Source organism: Bradysia coprophila, chromosome II (assembly GCF_014529535.1).
Source record: "Bradysia coprophila strain Holo2 chromosome II, BU_Bcop_v1, whole genome shotgun sequence".
NCBI lineage: Eukaryota > Metazoa > Arthropoda > Insecta > Diptera > Sciaridae > Bradysia > Bradysia coprophila.
Window position 1 is genome coordinate 8,385,692 of NC_050735.1, and position 15,145 is coordinate 8,400,836.

Consider the following 15,145-nt stretch of genomic DNA (forward strand, 5'->3'; position numbering starts at 1 on the left):
GCTTCAGGTGCGTCATCGAGAAAGAGAAATAAAAAATTCTCTTGAAATGTGTTTCGCACAGGACATGACATGAGGACAAGCCAAATAAACCAGCTAGAGAAATCCGCATAATCAGTGTGCGACTAGAAAGGGCTTACATTGAGTGAAGCGCAAGCTAATTAAAAATTTATTGATTTACCACTCATATGAACAGTCAATATTATAGTTAATTCCTTATTAAGCCTCAGACCATTTTCAAAGAAGACACTATACGTTTCAAAGCACACGTTAAGAGTTTCTCTTTTTGATGGATCAGACTTAAGGAACTTTTTCTTAACCGTAAGACACAGAATATTATGAGGTATTCCTTTGCCAAATCAGAAGTGGGTTCGTATTTAGAGAAATTATTCTTAAGCTACATTTATGACTTCCGATGTTCATGACACCCCGTACGTTGCAGTTACGAGCTCGAAAACCTATGGGTATTTTTCCTTCCTGATTATAAATCCCGAAAAGATAAATTTCTCGGACGTCTGGATTAGGAGCAAGACCTATTTTAAGTTAAATGGGAATTCAACTGGTGTGAGCAAGACAAATATTGTTGACTCTCTCAAACTAATGGAATTCTTATTAAACTTACAACCGGGTCTGTCTCCTGTCCCAGACGTCCTAGAAATTTGTTTTTTCTTGATTTAGAATCAGGAGGGAAAAATACCCATAGGTTTTCGAACTCATATCTGACGACAAAAGTAAACGATTAACAATTGGCTTATTTGGACAAGTAGTAACGGGGCTTTTCCATCTTTTTCCCTTTGTCCCAAAGAGTGAAAGTGCGATGGAAAATCCCAGTTCTACACTGTCAGCATGATCCACATTCGCATCGCTTACTTTTGTAATGTTAAATTCTGGGTTAACAAATGAAGTGAAAGATTGTGTATGCGTTCATCAAAGTGCTGAAAGAAATAATAGACGAGAAAGCTATGCTGGTGATGTTATAATACTAGTCTGGTCTCAGTCGTGCTTTTCGCGATCGGACCGAGACAAATGGCGCTGTAATCTAAGAAATTTACATTTTGTGTGTAACTTCTGTAATTTTGGACCAATTGTGAAGTTATACAGCTCAAAATGGTCGAAAATGATTTTTCTACTATCGTGTCTCTTTTATCACAAAACGAAGTGTCACCTTCCGAAATTCCGACTACTTCCGGCTAGAAGTGTTTCGAAAAAAGGGACACAGCCTTGACATCAGTGAAACACTGCGTACTAAACGTAGCATATCTCAACCAGTACAACTTAATTGATTTAAACCGAAACGAGGCTACTTACTCTGTTCACTTCAATTTTGTACTAATTGTACCGCCGTCTGCCCATTTTGACGATGGTAAGCCAACTAAGATTCTCCACACGCATTCGTAACATTTTCATCTTGTTTATTGAACCAAAATATTTATGTACAACACTGCATCCTGATCATAAAACAGCGCCATTACTTGTACGCTCCAATTTCCTTTTCGACATAATTGGTTGCCATTGCCTTGACTTTTTGCCGATCTTCCGGCGTGCCGAATTTCTCTTCAAAGTCCAAATACTTCTTAAAAATCGTCCGCATCTTTTTGACTGGAATTTTTTGCGTTGTCGCCCGATCCAATGTTTGACTGAAATGGGATTTGTTAATTGTTTCCTTTTCTAGATCGTCAGTTCAACAACGCTCTTACCGTGCTAACGCAACTTCATTCGCTTTTACAAGCATATCGACGTAGGTCGTCCAAATGTCCACACGCTTTGGATATGATGTGAGGACTTTTTCCAACAATGCATGGGCATGATCACTGTCATTATGTTTGTTGCTTAACGTAGCAAATTTGACGATTGTGTTCACATCTGAGAAGAAAAAATGGTTAGAAGAGATGATGACAGGTCATAAGAGGTACAACTTACGATCTCGCTCAGGTAATGACTTCAGCGCTCTGCTAAGCAATTGCTTTGCTTTCTCCTCCAAACCAACGGTAAAAAATATGCTGGCCGACAATGTCCACGCTTCAGCATTGGCACGAAATTTCTTCGTGACAGTGTTGATCATTTCAGTCAGTTCCGCTATCTTCTTACAATCAGCGTAGATGTTCAAGCATTTCTCATACACTCTGAATGGATCATTCAACCGCAACGCTTCGTTGAAGACTTTGTCGAACGTGCCCTTATCTCCATATCGCAGTTCCAGATTCAGCAGAGCCACCCAGATATTCAAAATTTCGCCTGACTCACGAAACGAAATTTTGTTCAGAGCCTTCCGGGCTACAACTCTGGCCTTTTCGGTTTCATTGGCTTGCATGTGAAAGACCATGTAGTTAATCCAATTTCGACTATCGTCCGGTTGTGATAAAACGATTCGCTCAAATTGATCGACTGTTGTTGGTTCGGTGGTGTTACTGGCATAGCTCTCTTCGATTTTACGGACTCGGGATTCTTCATCGCGTGCTGCTTTGAATCGTTCGTCTGCCGTGAGTTTTTGTTTCTTGAATGGATTCAACTTAACCTCGTCATCACTGTCATCTTCGCTACTGCTAGCTTCCGGTTGAGCCAATTTTTTCGCGTCAGCTGCGTTGGCTTGCCAGAAATTTTTCACTCCAGGAAGCACAGCTTCCGGTTGAATTGATTTTTCAGTTTTCTTGTGAGGCTTCTTGGAAGATTGTTTCTGCGGAAGGGAAACATAGCGTCCGGGCGAAATGATCTCTTCCTCATCGGAGCTCGTATTGAAATCGATGGCACCGTCCAATTGATCGATTTTGAAGCCATTTCCATTTTTTTGCGAAGTTTTACTTTTCTTACGGACAACGGCTTCGCTGGTCTGATTCAATCTACGTTTCTGTTTTTGATTGTTGGTTTTGTTACTGCTCGACTCTTGTTCGGATTCAACCTCACTGGACTCCATTTCTTCAACTTCTTCGTCTGTTTCCACTGAATCTTCACTATTTTCCGCTTCAGAACCATCATCATTCGCTGAATCGTCCTCATCCTCATTCGCTGAACCATCCTCATCATCATCATCGTCACCTTCCAGCTCGTCCATGTTTTCACCATATTCCACGTACTCATCCTGAAGTCTCCGTATCTTACGATTTTTGCCTCTCGCAGGCTGGAACGTCTTCAACTTCGAAAAGATTTCGTCAAACATTCCAATGACGCACTCTCCATCAGCTTCTATAACCGTGACATTGCACAGGTCCCCTTCTTTGATGCCTTCTAAGATAATGGGCTGCAGATCGTTGTAGTGAAATTTGATCGGCACAAAAACCAACTTGTTCGTCAATTTGCGCGGATACAAGACCACAAAGTCTTCAACGATTTTCACAATGTCCGCTTTGATGGCTCGCGATGTGTACAGACACGATTTTGGTAGATCCGAGTAATTTTTCTCCTTCCGCCGTTCCAAGAATTTCCTCTTCATCGTCAAGTGCACACAATTCCGCACATAATCAATCCAAACGATCAGACAATCGATTTTATCTCCAACCTTCGGTACACCGCCAATGTTACACGGAGACAGTTCGCCCTGAACGTTTTGCGACAATTTGACATACAGACAGCCTCCAGCATCTTCGGTCAAATCGTTTTTAACTGTTGCTTGGACCAGGTCACCAACGCTCAAATTACCGATCGGATTGTTGCTCTTCTGGCAAAATGTTTTGATTCGCTGCAGGTCATTGAAGTACTGGCGATAGATGTTGGCCGTGTCACTTAAATTCCCTTGCCACACATCGGTCAGGCGTGCACTGCAAGTTAGTGTTTTTAGCGTTTTGTTTCGACCCAGCACACGAATGTGTAGAATCTGTTCCGGAACCAGTTCCAGCTTGGTTTGCCGCTCGTAGTCCTGTAGCAACATCTTTGCATGCAACTTGACAATTTTCTCATATCCTTCGATTAAGCACATCAAATCGATCACCTCACCGGTCACATTTTTAACGAATGCCGTCAGTATATCTCCCGGCTTAACGTCCTTCCAATGTTTCACTGGAATTTGCTCGGTGGCGTCCACATCTCGTATGCTATAAATATCTTGGTTGATCGAAACAGCCGTTACGGCTTCGTTCGGCCTATAGGTGTTGATCAAAATCGGCACCAGGCTGGGAAATTTGGTCAAGAACATTGACGGTACGATGCCACTAAGTTTGTTATTACTGAAGGCCACTTGCAAGCTGATGGGCGTTACTACGGACACTTTTCCGTCCAATACCGTTCCCGTTTGACTGATGAATTCGCCCAGGCCAAGGGTGATACTTTCCTTCGAAACATTCATGATGCGAAATTTGGCAATCTGTCCTTCGTGGAAGAAATTGGCCGTGTTGGCCAAGTCCAATTCGGTGAGATTTTTCTTGAACAGCATGCCCTTAACGTATTGACAAAAGCTGACGAGGAATCCGTCGCCGAATATTTTCACGATCATTCCGTGGTACTCCAGACCGACGACAGCCTTTTCGTATGACTTCAATAGCAATGCATCGGATGCCATCAGTTCTTTCCGGTTCGACAGGAAGATTTTGTTGTTTTTGACACTTTTGCGAATGACCCGACAGCGGAACTTGGCGTTGCGTGTAAGTTTTGCAGCTGATGTTGTGGTGGAAATGTGAGCTTTTTCGATGTAGCCTGGAATGGAAGAGAAAGGGAATTGATAATAACTGAGCAACGCATAGAAGTTGATGTCTGACATTACCTCTGATATTTCCCACTTTGATCTGCAGTGCTTCGTCTTTCAGGCGCCGAATAACTTTCGCTTCCACATAATCGCCGATATCGACATCGTCAACCGAAAAGAATTTCTCTTCGATGATTTTCTCATTCACGGAACAAATGAACAACGAATCCATTGGATCGTAGGCGACGATCCGGACGCGATGGAATGAGTTCTTGTGGTACTTTTGCATCACCTCATCACTATCGAAGTTCGTCTGAACTCCAGTTCTCAGCGACCGTAGACTAACCAGACCCTTGGCACCATCTTTCAATTTGAATATTAGACCGCCAGTTCCAATACGGGCTACCTTTGCCTTGTCAATTACTGCCCCGATTTTCAATTCGTCGCCACTCATTGCAATGGTATCGCTAAGATTCAGCGACAGGTAGACCAATTTCGTGATCGGCATAATGTACAGGACTCTGGCGTCGATCTCCTCGTCTTCCTTGAATTTTCTCGACGAACTTGTCGATCCGAATTGATGTTCGTTTATGTAACCGGTGAATGTCTCGTTCATCAAAGAGCCTTGCAATCCATCGTTCAGGATTTTTTTGATCTTAAATTTGACGATCGTTGTCGGTAGGATGTAGGTCAAATTCGGGTCATTCAACAGCTTCACTTTCTTCGAACCACCGTCAACCACCGACAAAATGGCTGTGCTTGCCGCATTCGCCGATTTCATCTCGGTCACGCGACAGAAAACTACCTGTCCTACACCTAGAGCTGTAGTTGAATTTCCAATCGGCAGAAAACCTCTCAGATTCTTGACGCCCGTTTCGATAACATAACCATGGTCTTCGACGCCTTCAACCGCAACCGACAGTATCATTCCTTTGTGGATCTTTTTGTGGTGGAATTCTGACTGAATGTCAGCGGGATTCATGGATAATGAAATACCAAAACCGCCGTTGCCGCCGGAACCTTGTCGTACATCCGTAACGCGAACGCAAACAATTTGTCCGAGACTGAACATCTCCTCCAACGATTTGTATCCCTCCGCATTGTCGATGTCGTTTAGCATCTGGTTCAGAATGTTGACGTACGACTTCGATATATTTTTCACATTGACCTGTCCGGTTAGACGACCCGGCAAGGAAATTTGCAGATAAGTTGTCTCGATCTTAGTCACACAACCCATGACAATCATGCCTTCGGTCACCTGTAAATTGACAACAAATTATGGCATTGACAGAATGCGATAAACAGGACATGCGATAAAGAGACATACCGTTCGAAAGCTGAGCAGTTCAGCTGAATTTGCCTCAATTTGTTCCGTGCGACGTTCCTCATTTTCATGTTTACGTTTCTCCGTGCGTTGCTTCTTGTTGAGTTTCTCCTTTTTCCGCTTGAATGTGGCTGCACCGAATTCCTAGCCCGAAACACAGACATTAATTATCAATCGACACACAGAAGGACACACGGGATTTAATTTCCAAACTTACAATGTTCGGTGTTGTAATGGACACAGATTCTGTGACCGGTTTGCTGACACCACCGCGAGGGAAACTCGTTTCAACGAAAACCATTTTCCAGTTGTGCCTTTCAGTGGTAGTTTCAATAAAAATGCACCTACAGTCCTCTTGAATTGACTGAAATTGTTTTAATCGAAATGTTTAATCAGATCGTCCTGTTCACCACGTGAAATATAAGAGAAATACGCGAATGGTTGTGAACTGTCAAATATTAAACGCACATGTCGTCACCCAGAAGAAACATCTTTCAAACCGAAACGTCAAACAAATTTTTCAGTTGGGACGAGTGTACAAAACGTCAATCAGCTGGGAGTTATTTTTGATGCAAATTTTCAAGTGTGTGCGAACTGTATACTACTCACTGGACGGTGTGTGTTGTTTAGAGGAAAAGCTGCAGTTTTACATTACGGACAGCTTGATTTGATTACCTAAAAAGGTTTAAGTTGTTTCAATTTCTTATGTAACGAACGACCATCCTAACAATTCGCAAGACAAATTGTCAATAAGTTTTACATAACTTATGTTCCTCAAGAGAAGTGTCATTTTTGCTGCTCAACACATCGTCAGAAATCAAAGAATATTTTCAAGTTCGTTCCATCTGAGTGCAGGTAATTAAATTGTACGATTTACTTGGCCCATATGATACGTTTCATGAAAATATTATTACCGAACCGTTTATGTATAGACTATGTACAGTATATAATGCACATTGCCGATATGTTTGTTATTGAATAACATGTCTAGGTCAAGAATTTGCGATCAATTTTTTGTGTGTGCGATTAATTTCAATTGAATTAGCGAGCATAAATGGGCATGTAATTGGCTTGCGATTATAATTTTTGCGAATGATTGGTTGATATTATGGTTGAAATAGCGAACCGCCTGAACACCTAAATGTTCATTGATTTCAACCGCATTAAATTCTACATTTTTTGCTAACATTTTTGTGTCATAGAAATTAAGTGAAAACACAATTGAAATCAGCGAAGCGGTGAAATGAAACAAGATTTTTTATTCACCTCGAAGCTCGACTTCTAGAAAATGTTTTCGAAATTTTTTTCTCACTTAATTCATAGTCGTAACAACAACTGGCTGATTCGCTTGCACTTCACTCCTCACATACTATAGTGTGATTTAAAGCTTCATTGAGAAACACCATTTCCAGAAGTTATAAATAAACGCAAACGTTACAATATACGGAATCATCGGCATATTTTATGCGATTTTTTGTGTGTGCTGTGTTATCTTTATGTATGTCGTATCTTAAGTAGCAGTAGGTACTCGCATGAATTGAATAAAAATTAATATTCGTGGTTTTAATCAGACAAATCAGAGTGCCTCTTCATAATATATATATTAACTTGACTATGGCTTATCGACACTAAAATGTTTTATTTTTGAACATTTTTTCCCTCAATTAATTATTGTTTTTTCGTCGGTTCTTTATCTCATTCGAGCATGATTTTATGAAAAAAAAAAAAAAATTATTCGAAGGCAATCATTCGTCGCGTATACACACGTTTAAACGATCCAAATTCCAAATTCATTCAATTAAAAATCGAATTAATTTCCAGCTAGAAACTCAAAACCGTTCGTAATGGAAACCAAAGAAGAGCTTCGTAAGAGATTAACGCCATTGCAGTATCAGGTAACCCAGGAAGCAGGAACAGAACGAGCATTTACTGGTAAATATTTGTTATTTACCGAATTAGTCGTAACAACAGAAAATTTTGACTGGAAAGCGAATCATTTCGCCAGGAAAATATGACAAATTCTACGAACACGGTGTCTATCAGTGTGTCGTCTGCCATCAAGATTTATTCAGTTCGGATAATAAATTTGATTCGGGATGCGGCTGGCCAGCATTTAATGATGGTGAGTCTGAAGATATAAATTCGTTTAATCGAGTCCGAAAACTAATTGAATTGAATTTTCGAAATGCAGTTTTAGAAAAGGGAAAGGTTACACTACACAAGGACGCTAGTATTGCAGGTATTGAAATTGTTGGGCGATTTATTTTGCGCTTTTGCTTAAGTTGAGTGAGTCTTTTTATCTTGGTTCTCTTAACATTTAAATAAATTTGTTTTTTGATTTTCTATTTCGAGATAAAACGACTCAAACTGAGATGGTGTGTGTATCCGTTGCGATTAACTAACTAGTTTCTGTTGTAACCGTGTGTTGAAGAACTTAAATTTTATCAAAAATCGATGTCAGTGACTTGGATTTTTTTTTAAATTAATTTTGAATTTGTTGGTTGTTTATCGAACAAATTGTATCTGGATTCAGTTGAATTCGGACCTAACATTTCAAGAGTGAATCTGCGACAGATGAGCAGTCCAAGACTTATGGAACTGATGATCAAAGTACATCAAGTTAATGAAGCGAAGAGACGTTTTCTGTATGATCACTTACAATTAAGAGGAATCAACACAACGCTAAATTGTAGCCTAAATATGTCCGCAGAAATAATAAATTTTCGATGATAACTTTGTATCCGCGTCCTTTCTCAAAACTCGAAAAATATGTGTCTCTGGTGGTGTAATTACGAGAAAACGCAATTTGGCGTTGTAGTAGGCGACACATCACCACAAACATTCAACATTATTACTCAAAGTCATCACTTCGTGACACAAAACGTTATGGTCCCACTTTTTCCAGAATAGACGTAAATGCGAATTTATCATCGAAAATAAAATAGGAAACGCCCAAATGTAGGCTATAATTTCAGTCAAGCTGTGATGTCTCTTAACTACGGCCCCATTCAAAAGGGTTGGTTTTTAAGTCTATAATTTTTGAGCTAGGTTCGCGCCACGTACGGAGTACTAGAGGGCTATTAGGTTGAATGTACTTGACATTCCGAGTGGGGTTTAAGGACAAAGCGTTTTTGCCAGTCAGGAAAATCGGGTAACTAGGTATTGAACTGATGCCCGGGGACTCCTGCTGGTCTTCTGAAGTAGTTGCAAAAAATTGTAAGGAAATTTTTCTTTCGGACGAGTCAGTACTGCTAGATGATAATCCGAGTAAATTTTAGCTTGGCCGATTTCTATAATTTCTTTAACGACCGCACAGTCAGTGTAAACCAAATTTGTGTTCGAATCTGCTTTGTGACTAATGCACGCATTGCCTATATGCCTTTATACAGGTTTGTCTGCTGAAAATTGAAAATTTACCAAATTCGATGTACTCCTCGCAAATTCACTCTGAAAACGGTTCTTCTTGAGTGTAATGTGAATGTCGCAAAATTTGAAAAATTTTGCATTTCAAATATCCTCCATCCTACTACATAAAATCCTTAACTCAAGCATCACGTATCCGACAAGGGCGATGCTCTTGGCGTTCTTTTTTGTTTAAGTAGAAAAACACTAACATGAGAGCTCGGAACAAAACTGACCTGAAAGGAACATTTCAGGTAACCTGAAAACTGCTTCGAGAAAATTACCTGATTTGACCTGAACTTTTAGGTTAAATTGGTTTTTTACTGCGGTTGACTGCGTAAAGTTTTTGAATTCCATAAAATTGAAGAAATTACGTTGATGGACCAGGCATTTTGTTTTTTGAAATTATTGACAATTCACCTTTACATAGATTTACCAAAAAATTTGCTGTAAGAGATTTTCGATAAATTTCTATAAACTTTTGGTAAATTTGTGTAAATTTGAGCAATTCATAGTAATTTATGTAAAATAAATCCCAACAATAGGTCGTGTGATGGACATGATTCTTCAGTATCAGAACGAATTACTGCTCCGTGGTACAGAAAGGTTGCAGAAGCTTAAAACGTTTCTGTTTCTCTGCTGATATTTTTGAAGAAAAGAAAAAAGAACTACCAAAAGCATTGTCCATGTCGTACAAAATTCTATGCCAAGCAGGAAGGACAGAATTGTTCAACCTTGAGTTGAAATCAAAACACATTTTTTAAGACTTTGTAATACAGATCCATTGTGCTTGCGAATAGAATTCTAAACGTCTATTTTTGTCAAAATTCTCATGGGATTGTCTCCATCGGGATCTTCATAAAATGCATCAAAATTTTTTACCATCACCCTCGCCACAAGTAATGTCTATTTCTATAATCAAAGATGTTGATTCACATTTTCACAGTTGTCATTTTGTTATTCCGTTCTCCCCGATGGTGATAAACTTTCCGCTTGTCTATCGAGAGTTGAATTCAATTTCCGTCGAAACGGAGAATTTATGTAATAGATTTTGTGTCATAATGAATACGAGGATAATGATACATATACAGAGCACACTAAATAATGATTTTGTGCTTAGTGAACGCGACTTTAAAAATGTCTTATTTATCTCAGGCTCATAGATTCTGTCCATGTGGTACAAAGTAATTAAAGAGTACTAAAGACCGGTTAAGAACATCCAACTTAATATATAATGAAGTCAGTCTCAACTTGTCGTCACTACTGTTCAAGCTCAAACCTGATGTTAAAATAAGATCGTCATCAGTACAAAATCTGCCCCACATTTGATGAATTAGGGTCATCTTTTATGAATGCTTGATCACATTCACTAGCAATTTACCTTGTAGAAACGGAAAGCGTATGGCAGTATATTCATTTCACTTAAAACTGTTTAAAGCATCGCCTTTAAGCATGGCCGAATCTTTTACTTCATTTGTTTTAACATTAAGTTTATCATTATAAAACCTCATTAATCACAGGCCATCGTTTATTTTTGCCCTACCTAGTCCGTTTTCAACATAATTCGATATTCCGATTGAAATTTCAGTTACTCTCGATAGCTTGAACTCAATTCAATTTTATTATCAATCAATCAATTTACTGTAATCAAACATCGATTCAATCGATTGCATGAGTATTAGACGACTTAACTAACACACGATCTAACTGATTAAATTGAGTGGAAATTAATATATTCAATTAAGATGTTGACATCATTTGTGCCATTCCATTTTTTGTAGCATCATTCATTACTTATCCATTTTGGTTTTGTTTTTTCTCCGATTAAATTTACCTGCGAATGCTTAATTTGTTTGATTTTGTATGTTTGGTTTGTTTGTTTTCCTGTTTTTTCGATTATATTTTTCGATTTGTATAAAGAAAAAAAATGGTGAAGGATCTAATTCATGTAATTTCTTCGTCTGCTGCCTGCCGTCGTCGTCTCTCACGTAACGACAACACAATGTGTATTACCTTTACCTATCCAACAATTTTTATTTTTTTTTTATTTTTTTATGATTATTATTTGCATGACCCCATCAAATCAATCTTTCTGTTGGCTTTCTATTCTTTTTGGTTTTATTTCAAATCATTTTTTTTATTTATTTCTCTCACTTACATCATTGCACAATCAATTCATCCCTTCACACATCCCAATCATCCTTCCCCCCCAACTATATACCATCCGTTCCTCAAAAACTTAAACAAACAAAAAAATACGTGACCAAAAAAAAGGCAGCAATCTCTTACTTCTAATTAAACATCCAGAGAGAATACGAACGGAGGTGCGATGTTCGCAATGTAACAGTCACATGGGACACGTCTTCGAAGATGGACCGAAGCCGACGAGGAAGCGATACTGCATCAATTCAGCCGCTATCGAATTTTTGTCTGCCGATGAATTAAATGCGAAAAATCAGAGCTAATTTGTTGTTCAGTGTTCCGCGGAGGCTAAGTTATATTTATCATGGTGTTTCATTAGTGTAACTGTAAACGCATTATTTATGATTTCGTAACGAGATAATATTTTGTTGATTAATTTCTAATGGTTTTTTTTTTTTGATGAATTGTAAACTTTCTGCCACGAAAATAGCGTTCGTTGTACTAATTTTTGTAATAATAGAGAACACAAATTTTGTTTTGAGCGATTGCGCGTAATAAATTCTAAAAGTGAATGCTGTGATCTATTTTGTTTCAATTACTTCCCTGTGCAGTGACTACAAACAGCTACCATAATGGCGACCCGTCTGGATCTGCCACAATAAGTTAGTTGTTTCTTACGTAATTGTAGATATGTTCTTCCAAGACTCAAGTTTACGGAATGGACCGACACAAGCTAGAACAGTTATTGACATGGAGTTACGTACTGTGTTTTACTCGCAGCAACCATAATCCCCACGAAAATTCATTGTTACTCGTTTCTTCTTCTTCTTCTTCTTCTTCTTTTTCAGCCTGTTTCTATCCACTGCTGGATGTAGGCCTCTCAAACTTCTTTCCATTTCGTACGATCCATTGCCATTTGCTGCCAGTTTGTACCTGCAATATTCTTAATTCCGTTTGTCCATCTCTCTGGTGGTCTACCTATAGCTCGTCTTTTATATGGTCGCCAGTTCATGATCTTTACTCGTTTATATCAGCATTAGTTATTTGTGTACCGAGAGAAGAAAATAGGTAATTCCAAAAAGAGCGACGTTTTGCGGCCAGAGAGAAGCTGTTACCAAATAGTTCGATAAACGAAAAAAATACCTGCCGAAATCGGATGTATTTTCTAGTGGATTTTTTAAATGGGGAGGTTTTGGTCCCTTGAAGCCAAAAATATTTTTTTTTTAATTCGTCGATGACTAGCGAGAAGTGATCGACATGCACTTTTCTTATGCAAATTTCTCCAGCTACACGAGCCGTACAAGTTCGTGGGAGGTGTCATTAGAAAGGTAATCGTATGTACTTTCGGGGCAAATAGTCGATCATGTGTGGTAGAACGTACCCCTGACGAGTTACGAGCAGTTGAAAGTATGGGTAAAAATTTGATTTTTCAGGTGAACTGACGGTTTTAGTGCATCCGAAAAGCAAAAAAAAAAAACTGTTTCCCTAATGGATGCTGGTCTTAGCTTTCTAATGACACCAAACATGTAGTGTATCGATGAATGCGACTTTGAAGTATAAGTTTGAGTTTTAGTCTTGAAAAATTCAGTGCACAGAAAAAATTTGATCAAAAAAATATTGATTTGGCTGTAATTTCAACTGCTGATTATCTTAGTCGTAATTAGTGTATGTGAAACAATGCCAACGCATTTCTGCTCTAATTAATCTCACAAACGTAGGAGTAAATTCGCGAAATCCTTGACAAGTGAAAATTGAAGCCATCTTCGATTTTAATGGTTAAAGCCATCATGGCTTAATGGAATCCTTAGTTCAGCTTCAGAAATTTGTGGAACAAATTTTTCACAATGTGCTTTAAATCAGACTGGTCCCCATGGTCGACTATTTGCCCCGAAAGTACATGCAATTACCTTTACAATGACACCTCACACGACCTTGTAGGTGTTCAGCATAATAAACCGTTGACTGTTTAGGTCATCTAAGTGATGACCTTATTTATGAAAAATTAGAAAAAAAATCTGTTTTCACGCCATTAAAAGCTGTAGACTTCACACTACGAGCTGGAACACTCAAGTATTCCCTTTAACTTTGTCCACGGCCATTCAGTCCTATTCCAGTCGGAACATTTAAAGGCAGACCATAGAATCAATATCATCAAACATCACCGTATTGATTTCTGTTAAGGTCTCAGTTCATCTTTCATCGTAGTTACTTGTGGGGCAGATTGAGTTGACCAAGCTTCAATTTACTTTTATTAATTTAATTTACTAAATATTCGTCTTAGAGCAAACAGTGCGGGAATGGTTCTGAATATGATACCAGTTGTATGCTTCTGGAACTGATGTCGCTCCAAGCATTCAGACGGACTAATTAAATTAATTTTTTTCTCACCTCAGTGAAGGAAAGTAAAACTTTCGTTGGCTTCTTTGAGAAAAACGTTGTATGCAACTCAGTGATAAATGCTTATTAAGGTGATGCGTATCATCACACTCGAGTGACCTACGGCCTCGAGTGACAATCTCCACATCTAGTGCCCAGATGGGCATAAATTATGGCATAAATTGGTCTCAACTCCCCGTGACGAAAAGAAAACTTTCGTCGAGGGGTAACTCACTTCTAGATTAAATGGATTAAATAGATTAAATGGTATTAAATGGATTAAATGGATTAAATGGATTAAATGGATTAAATGGATTTAATGGATTAAATGGATTAAATGGAATAAAAATTGGATTAAATGGATTAAATAGGAAAAAAGTTCATTTTACCAAATACTGTAAAAGTCTTAAAAATTGTTGATTTTGATCGAACCACGTACTACAACTCATACTACAATGTTAAAAAGCGAAAAAATCCACTTTTAGGAGTTTTTGGTGTAAAGTGGATTAAATGGATTAAATGGATTAAATAAATTTAATACCATTTTTCACAAATAATTTTTTCCTATACCTCACGAGTACTTAAACGAGCTGGGGATCGTGCAAATCTATTTTTCGCAATTACTTTACAAATTTTTCAGGTCGGTAGCCTAATTATTTCGGTAAAACTAAATTTTTTTTTTTTGGATTAAATGGATTAAATGGATTAAATGGATTAAATGGATTAAATGGATTAAATGGAAGTGCGTCACCCCTCGACTTTCGTTAAATTTTTTATAAATGCAATTCGGTGATAAATGATTTTTTGGGCACAGATGTGTTGCCGTAGGCCGAGTGTTATCATTCTGCTGCATAAATAACTATATTAAAAAAAATCTATTTTTGCAAAGAAAACTAATCAAAAATTAATAGTTATTTAGGGTTAGCTAGGGACAGATTGTTTACAAATCGGTTTTTCGTGTTGTTTTTGTTGATCCGAGGCGAGGAGGAACTACGAAAAAAGGAATGTTTTAAATATATATGAAAATCTAGGAGATGTTCAATAAGTGATTGCGTCCTTACTTGGAGTTTATTTGTTTCTCTCAAGTGTTATTACTACACGTTACATTCCAAACAATTAGTTACTAAGAACACACGACATGAGTTTGTGCTCGTGTGAATGATGAAGTAATGACTTATTTTCCGGGAGTGGAGTGTGTAAAGACCAGAGATATATCATATAAAATGATGTCGTAACAACGTGTTAAGTCTTTAAATTCGAAGAAAACCATTCTCCGTGCGTAGATATCGGAA

General features: G+C 38.2%; 2 protein-coding genes and 1 long non-coding RNA gene across 6 annotated transcripts in view; 2 read left to right on the forward strand and 1 right to left on the reverse strand.

Moving 5' to 3' along the window:
• Positions 1–15,145, forward strand: part of LOC119070809 — a 531,393-nt gene that overhangs the window by 494,873 nt on the left and 21,375 nt on the right. The window lies entirely within an intron of this gene.
• Positions 1,387–6,397, reverse strand: LOC119070070 (protein RRP5 homolog). Its single transcript, XM_037174371.1, has 6 exons — positions 6,151–6,397; positions 5,937–6,077; positions 4,688–5,867; positions 1,918–4,620; positions 1,695–1,860; positions 1,387–1,634 (listed from the first exon to the last, which is right to left on the reverse strand). Exons 1-6 carry the CDS (start codon positions 6,232–6,234, stop codon positions 1,466–1,468), a joined length of 4,443 nt encoding a protein of 1,480 aa, XP_037030266.1. The 5' UTR covers positions 6,235–6,397; the 3' UTR covers positions 1,387–1,465.
• LOC119070675 (methionine-R-sulfoxide reductase B1) lies at positions 6,490–12,057 on the forward strand. Of its 4 annotated transcripts, none has more exons than XM_037175118.1 (5): positions 6,490–6,788; positions 7,755–7,865; positions 7,939–8,055; positions 8,125–8,172; positions 11,610–12,057. In XM_037175118.1, exons 1-5 carry the CDS (start codon positions 6,701–6,703, stop codon positions 11,798–11,800), a joined length of 555 nt encoding a protein of 184 aa, XP_037031013.1. In that variant the 5' UTR covers positions 6,490–6,700; the 3' UTR covers positions 11,801–12,057. The 4 variants fall into 4 exon arrangements, with proteins under 4 accessions (XP_037031013.1, XP_037031022.1, XP_037031037.1 ...); XM_037175127.1 differs by having other exon boundaries at positions 6,491–6,788; positions 11,643–12,057; XM_037175142.1 differs by lacking the exon at positions 6,490–6,788 and adding an exon at positions 7,273–7,410 and having other exon boundaries at positions 7,757–7,865.

What these genes read in the sequence shown, in the direction of transcription:
- LOC119070070 (XM_037174371.1), bottom strand. Translation starts at nt 6,234, where the DNA reads ATGGTTTTCGTTGAAACGAGTTTCCCTCGCGGTGGTGTCAGCAAACCG. An exon ending in AACTGCTCAGCTTTCGAACG is followed by an intron (nt 5,868 to 5,936) that starts GTATGTCTCTTT and finishes GTCAATTTACAG; the next exon opens with GTGACCGAAGGCATGATTGT. An exon ending in AATGAAGTTGCGTTAGCACG is followed by an intron (nt 1,635 to 1,694) that starts GTAAGAGCGTTG and finishes ATCCCATTTCAG; the next exon opens with TCAAACATTGGATCGGGCGA.
- LOC119070675 (XM_037175118.1), top strand. Translation starts at nt 6,701, where the DNA reads ATGTTCCTCAAGAGAAGTGTCATTTTTGCTGCTCAACACATCGTCAGA. An exon ending in AACAGAACGAGCATTTACTG is followed by an intron (nt 7,866 to 7,938) that starts GTAAATATTTGT and finishes TCATTTCGCCAG; the next exon opens with GAAAATATGACAAATTCTAC. An exon ending in CTGGCCAGCATTTAATGATG is followed by an intron (nt 8,056 to 8,124) that starts GTGAGTCTGAAG and finishes TTCGAAATGCAG; the next exon opens with TTTTAGAAAAGGGAAAGGTT.